We start from the raw sequence: 7,865 nt of genomic DNA on the forward strand, positions 1-7,865 counted from the left end.
CAGTGCCATTAGAGGCAATGTGTGAACTATTGCAATGCTGTGAGCAGCACAGAAGGCAGTAAATTCAGAGGAAGTTAGCTGAACCCCATTATCAGTAACAATAGTGCATGGAGGCCCTCTAGTGCGAAAATTTGGGTAATTGCCCAAATGGTGTAGGAAGATAAATTGGAAGACTTGCAGACCACAAACAGAAAACAGGACCCAGCATGCATCATGGTAAGCCACATAGAGTCAAGGATGGGGTATTCGAAGTCCAGATGAATGTGGGACCAAGGAACGGCAGTGGAAGGCCATGTTAAGTAATGCTGAGATGGGGCCCTCACCAACTCTGGCAGGTGGAGCAAGCAGTGACCAAATCTCAAATAGTAGAATCCGTGCCTCATAGACATGGTGGTGAGCCAGTCATTAGGTAAGAACAGTCCACTAGTGTCCTTTGTGGAGCAACCAGAGGAAGCAGTTGCAGAGAGCCACCAAATAAACATCCAAGTGCAGTTGTTATCACCCTGGAGCTGGACAACGCTGTCCCGGGAAGAGAGGTCCTGTTGTTGATCCCAGAACACCTGAAGATCTGGGTGTGCCACAGCCTTAGGGTTGGGTGGTCAGCTTTGCCAGATGTGCTGGAAGAGATGTTGAATACTGGATTGTCTGCAGTGTGGAGTAAGACAAGATTGACATCCAGGAGTAGCTGTGCAAAGTTGGCAGCAACAGCGGTCAAGGTGTCAGCAGACTTCTGGATCAGTATTGAACACTGGGTCCTCTCCTAGTGAAGGCCAGGAAAGGAGGTCAGCAATGGTATGGAGGAGGGTGGAGCACAAAATTGCCTCATAGGAATAGACAGAGAGGAACAGGGCACAGTGTTGGAGGTGGTGGGCTGTGTTGTGCTGAAACCCAGAGGAAGGGCAACTGGGGCTTCTGGTACATACTGAGGGTACATTGGTGCCCACAGACATAAACATTGGACTTTCTGAACCCAAAAATAATGGCCAGTGCTTATTTTTTGATTTGGCCATAATTTCACTGGGCAGAATAGTTTTAGAGACTAGCTTCAGAGACAAAGGCAATTGGCTGCACCACCTCGTTGATCACTTGGAAGAGAACAGCTCCCACACCATAATTTTAGGTATCAGTAGTGAGTGTACACAGCTATCATAGGTCATAAGGCAGGTAGGATTGAGGAGCACCTGTTTTAATAAGTGGAACACCCTGCCACACTCAGGGGACCAGAGGCACTGGACATTCATTCAGAAGAAGAATCTCTGTGATGGCAGTTGCATGGAGAATGAAATGACCTAAGACAGATTCGAGTTGATTTTTGTGGCAAAGCACAGGGAGCTTCTGGATCACCTCAATGGACTGCATGACAGGGTAGATGTTGGAAGCACTTCGGATGTGGGCAAAATATTCCACTCATTGCACTAACGGGTCACGCTTGTCCTTGTTACAATGGAGATCCACATGACGAGACACTGCAAACAAAAGATTCAGATTGTGTAAGACGTCTTAGACAGAGGCACCAGTAACCAGGATATTGTCCAGGTAGTTGGCAGCCTGGGAAACATATAGCAACAGTTGTTCAATATAGTGCTGGAAAATTACTAATGCACTCATGATACTGAAGGGAAGTTGATTGTACTGAAAAAGACCAAACGGGATATTGATAACCAATATGTCATGGATGCAGCCTGTAAAGGAATTTGCAGGTATGTGTCACAAAGATCAGTTTTTGCGTAAATCTTGCTAGCACCCAGTTGAGACAAAATCTCCTTATGTTAGGGGATAGGGTAAGAGTCCACTACTGACTAAGAGTGGACCATGACACTGAAAATGCTGCAGATGTGTTTCTGACCCGTATTCTGCCAATAAATTGTTTTCCTACCACTAATAATTGTTTAAGCACTCAGAAACACTGCTCATGCAGTGAACGCAGTTGGATTTAAATTAATAGGGCGGGAAAAAAAAGTTCACTACACTCAACTTTGTAAACCTGGTCAAATTCACTTCATTACTGCGAAAGCTTCTTTTATGCCCTTAACAATAGAGTTCTGCAGCTGTGTAGTGTACTAACTAAGAATGATTCTTTCATGTGATACAGCTCTATTTTGGAATAGGCCTACACATTCTAATATGCGTACTGAATTACAGTTGTTCTCTGAAGAGCATTTGTCATTTTATGGTAGGCCAGATGTTTTCCCCCTACATGCAATTTAGAAATACTGATGCACTTTTAGTACCATGCCAGAGTTATGAACATAAAAAACTAACATTATAACTATAGTAAAACCTGTTTTTACATTAGCAGACTGTACATTTTGCCGCCATTTTCGTTTGATCCTGTCCTAAGCTATTTCTCTCTGAACTACTTGTTTTCCTGCTATTAAAAATCAACATTCGGAAGTAACTGAAGGACATCTTGTCATCCTTCCCTTCAAACAACATTTAGAAAGCTCCATCCTTTCCTCTTCTTAAATTAATTGAATGATGATCCTAGATTATTCGTTTTTTCCTTCCCCTTTTCGTTAGTCGACACAATAATAATACTTAGATTTTACTGTCTGTTCATTTCAAACAAAACTGTATGTTTAAAAACAATGAATAATTGACGTAACACACTAAAAGTAAATAAAACGAGTTTGATGATGAAAGTACATTGCCTTTAATCTGCTGGCTTGTGTGGTGGCGACGGTGATTTTACTGCCGTGTGTGTAAACACTGGACTTCTGACAATGGCGACGATCAATTGACCTGGCGGAAAATATCCACTGTAAGTGCAACCGGCCTTAAAGACCTGGTCAGAAAGAGCGTGGCCTGTCAGTCTGACCTGTGGCCTTGAACAGCAATGGCAATGGCCAGGCTGCATAGTTGTTGTATATTGGTGTCGGTCATACAGAGCGTGACTCTGGCTGGCTCGCCGCACTGGCTAACATCGAGTTTCAACACAGACAGATTCACACCAGCCAGGAGCATCAGTTTGCATTTGCTGGTGCATTTGACAACAATGGCGTGAGGCAGATCTTTGGTACCACGCTACACGTGCAGGCTGCTATGTGGTGAGGTTCCGTCTGTTTCCACGGTGTGACAGCTGACGCAGCAGCAATCGCTTCTGCCTGTCTGGTGTTCCTTGGCCCGGTCATCCGCCGTGCCTGACCTGCACAGGCAGACTGCGGCATTGTGTCTGACCAGGTATTCAGGATGCTGAAAATCAGTTTTTATTTTTCCTGTATGTTTGGAAACTTACACATCCGGGATATATTATAGGAACAAAGCCTAGAAACACAGTTGGCCCTTGTGACTCCTAAGGGATTGAGACCACTCATTTCTAAGTCATTATCAAACTATCACAAACAATCCATCATTCTCTCATTAATCATCAGTCACTTATTAGTTACCATCTCTCTACAATATGTTGTGTCGATCAAATGCCTGGATGGTTAATGGCGTACACTCGCTTGCAATACTGAAGTAAATGGCAACTGGCAAATGTTTCAAACTTGTTCCCAGTGTGGCGACTCCACATGGTCATAGAGAGGAGATAAGTAAAATTGGAAATGCATTTCTGAATACAATTTGGCAGCTCTGCAAAGTTTAGTTTTGTGTACTATGCTGTATTCTTACAGGCAGATGCTCTAGTGTCAGCCACATCAGTTTTAGATGAATTGGCTGTTTTTCATACATTTGCTGTAAAGGTGTCTCATTTTACGAGTTGTGGGAATATTCTTAATTGCTCTCAGAAATGCACATTTTGAGGCACAACGCCATGTCAGTAAGTGCACCACTGCTGAGAGATGTTAATAGGTGCTTAAAATAAATAATAACAATTTCATTGTTAAATACATAAAAATAAATTATTTTTTCTCTTTAAGTAAGAATAAATTATTTATTTTCACCTGCCTTAATACAGTTTCTTGCTATATTTGCTTTTCTCTGTTAGTCCCCTGAAAAGTGAAAAAAAATCAGGGCTTTACTTTTTATTTTGTAAAGTAAAAACTAAATGTACACAATAATTTCCACAACCCATAACAGATTCATGTCTTAACAAATTTTGTGAACTTTGGTTGGAAGGATGATGTGGCTGTTTTATTGTTACAAACATATTAATGTAGTTTGAAATACTGTTGTAGATTTAATATTAAGATCAAAAGAAGGCATACGATTGTGGAAATCGGTTCTGTTACTAATAATGTGAATACGCTGACTACTCACTTACCTGCATTACTTAAACAGAAATTGAATTCGTCTCGGGCCCTTCCCATAACTATCTACCACTTTTTCGATAAAGGACTCCTCCTCTGATTTTATCTTATCACGATGAACTGACACTATACACAAATAACTGAGTCGATTATCTGCCATGGTAGTTCTTAGCCAAATTTTTACGGCTCCTGAGAGTGCTGCAAACAAACATGACATAGGCCTATACTAATTCATACAGTGTAACCTTCTTCAGTTACTCTACTGTGATAATATTTCAAACAAGATTTAAAATTAATTAGAAGAAATGTTTCATCTGACTTAAGAAATTGTTTCAAAGTCTTTCTAATTAAGTAATTACAATTGGAAAAATGTTACTGTGTTAATTAGTACCTGAATGATCTTTCCGCAGAGCAGGTGGTTGCCAGTAAGCTAAGGGCTATCTTCAAGGCTGAAGCTATGGAAGGCAAGAATTTGGCTTTGTCCAGTAGATCAGTCAGGCTTAATTCAGCAATATCTACTTCAGTTACTTTATCGCGTGTCCACATACTGATCCATGTCCATGCTTCTTCAGTGAAGTTATTTAAAGATTGCCATAAAATCTGATGATATTTTCATTTATCCTTTTCATATCTAGGTCACTTTGGGATTTCATTACCTTTGGGTGCAAGCAGAAAATCTCACAATATGCCTTGTTATCTTGTGAAAACTGTTCTTGCAAGTACTGGACTAGGGAGTCCAAATATGGAATAAAGAGAGATTTTCTGTACTACTCAGTGACAGAAACTGATGGATGATTTGAATGATGCACTTGTTGTGCAACACTCACAGTTCTCAAATGCCAGTGACATCTATTCCAAATGCACTATAATTGGTTTCATCACTTTTCATTATCATTTCAAATTTGTCTTCCACATTTTCTCTGTCATCGAATAACATTTTTACAATTCCTTGAATGTGTTCTGAAACTTCTAACAAGTTAGTGTTTACTGATTGTAGGATATTGGTGACAGGTTCTAGTTTGGCTGAATATTTTGCTATGACTTTTAATGTAACAATAAATGTTGGAGAAGTAAGAGTGCAGTAAAGTTGCCAGCCTTTCTGCCTAGTTTCATGATCTCCTTCTTTATGTAAAATTGTTAATGCTTCAACAATTCCTAAAAACTTATCATTAAATTTCCTTATAGACTTATGCTTCTCAGACCATTGTGTCTCACACAGTTTTTGAAGGTTCCCAACTAGGACTTTCCTTTGTCTGCTCCACCAGAAAAAAGAAATTCTTTCTTTGATAGTACCAATGGCATTTCTAACCTCTGGTAAGGTGTTCAAATAATTCACAACTAAGTTAAGTCTATGGCTAGCACAACGATAGAAGTGAGCCTTGGGATATTTCTCAGCAATTATCTGCTGTACTCCGCTAATTTTACTGGCCATCCTACTGCACCCGTCATTGCCTTGTCCTACCATTTTATCTAGATTAAAACCCCAAGCAGATAAAGTAGGTATTATTGTGTTGGAGATATGTTTTAAATCTAACCTTGCTAATGGTGTAAATCCAAGGAAGTCTTCTCTGACAACATAAGTTGCATGGTCAAAATAACGTGCAGAAAGAGAAAGTTGTCCTGTGCCTGCAATATCCATTGTTTTGTCTGCCAAAATTGAAAATGATTCGCTGTTATTGATGGTATTAATCAAATCATTTCTTAGTGCTTCAGTGCATACATCAATTAAATCATTTTGGGTTCTATGAGAAGCATAGGTAGCATTTTTAGGTGCACCCTCAAAATGTTTCCACAGTGTTACGTCACCTGGCTGTACTCAAAATAGTAACAAATCATCAAATAGAGCGTTTGAATTTGTTTTTCTTCTTAAAGGTAAGTCATGTAATGCACAAAACAATACACAAGAAACAATTGATTTTAACTTTGCACAATCAGTTTATACTAATTTCGCAAGATTCTCGTTGGCGAGTCCTTCCACACCTTTAGTTTTGTTTGTCACACACTTATGAAATTATTTGACTTTTCTATTGCATCTTTATGCCACTCGGAATTCATATGCATTTTTGGACATTCATGGAACTTTTTGAAATTTGTGAATGGGTGGCTTATGAATGCACCATGATGACTACCATGCATTATGAGTGGGCGGAAAAGCACACAAAACTTGTAGAGGGCACCTTTAACTGCTTTAGAATAGACCAGCCATGGATAAAATGACAGCCAGGCTGGTTGAAATGTTCTTTTTGTGCTGTCTATGTCAGTCTTAAAATTATAACTTTTTTCAGGTTGCCATGGATTAAATAAAATCCTATGCTTTAGGAAATTGTCAACATCCTTGTCAACATCCTTTTTTTCAATGTAATTTCAGACATCGGGAATACTGACTAGGATACTACTACCCTTTTCATCAATGCACTTGAAGCCAGCAGAGGAACTGGCTTTGTCTTTATTTCCTCCATCAACACAACTACTGGAATTTTTAATAGTGATGGTTGCGTTTGACTCACCCTTTTCCTGTGGTACCTCATCATAGACAGTATCTTCTTCGACACCTCCACTTTCATTTATAGTTTTCATTCACTTGTGAGGTACAAAAAACTTATGTATATCTGTCATTTCCACTGTATACACTGCGATTTTAAATTCAAAATGCACAAACGTCTATGCTAACCACTGTCCACTTACAACTCACAATGAATTTACACAACCCTTAAAGTGGTGTGATGCCGAACCTAGCTGAGTCATGACTAAAGAACAGAAGCTGAAATCATATCATGGTGGTTGGAGGAAGGGAGGGGTTTTAGTTCAACAATGAAACAATGCAGTGTCCATTAGACCGCAAGCCAGTGGCTTTGAGTTTCGCGTGATCATTTGGAGCAGTTTCTTGCGATGGATGTGGAAATATTTATGCGATATGTTCCTATTAGAACATAGCAACACTCATCTGGAACGTTCCGGAAATGTAGGTAGCTCACGACACACCGTGCTAGACCATGTTCGTTGACAGTAGTTCCAATGATGAATATTGCCTACTTCTACAGACAAGTAGTGATATTAGTGGCCTCACAGTACCCTCGAACACTTCTTCAGCAAACGAAAAGGAATATAATACAATACGCTAATTTATATTAGCATCTGACAATTGTTAACCATTATTTGAAATTTGAAAGAATAAAATTTTGCAGAGTGTGTTTTGTTGTGCAACTGTCTTGTGTTGCCAGTTGAGGTTTATGAAGAGGTTTGTACATAGTGAGATGGGAACAGAGAGGGTGACATTTTAGTACCCTATAAGTCAACATTTTCGAGATGGAACTCTCACCATGGGTACCATTCTTTATGGGACCAAGTACACATGTAGTAGTTTGTTGACTGGCAGATTTGTTTTATTTTATTATAGCTTATTAGTAATGCCCAGAGTTTGTTAACATGTAAACAGTCTTTCCTTACAGATATGCATTGTTTACAATTACTAAAATCTCGAATGTTGCAGTTAATTTTTTTTTGTCATATAGATACTGTATCATAGATTATTTTTCAAGGAAGATATCATTTTTTTACGTTTGTGTTTAATGTCCTTTTATGACACAACTGATTCTTTTAATATGCAGAGAACGAACAATGTGTGTGCCTTGAGGAAAAATGCTTAAACGTGATTCAAGAATGCATTTGTAAAAG

The 7,865-nt window shown here is 39.3% G+C and overlaps 1 protein-coding gene across 1 annotated transcript; it reads right to left on the bottom strand.

Moving 5' to 3' along the window:
* Positions 1-4,771: 4,771 nt before the first annotated feature.
* On the bottom strand, positions 4,772-6,767 carry LOC126298190 (52 kDa repressor of the inhibitor of the protein kinase-like). Its single transcript, XM_049989499.1, has 4 exons — positions 6,576-6,767; positions 6,192-6,524; positions 5,031-6,000; positions 4,772-4,917 (listed from the first exon to the last, which is right to left on the bottom strand). The coding sequence occupies exons 1-4, from the start codon at positions 6,765-6,767 to the stop codon at positions 4,772-4,774; spliced, it is 1,641 nt and encodes a 546-aa protein (XP_049845456.1).
* Positions 6,768-7,865: the final 1,098 nt, after the last annotated feature.

The sequence above is a fragment of the Schistocerca gregaria genome, chromosome X (genome assembly GCF_023897955.1).
Source record: "Schistocerca gregaria isolate iqSchGreg1 chromosome X, iqSchGreg1.2, whole genome shotgun sequence".
Taxonomy (NCBI): Eukaryota; Metazoa; Arthropoda; class Insecta; order Orthoptera; family Acrididae; genus Schistocerca; species Schistocerca gregaria.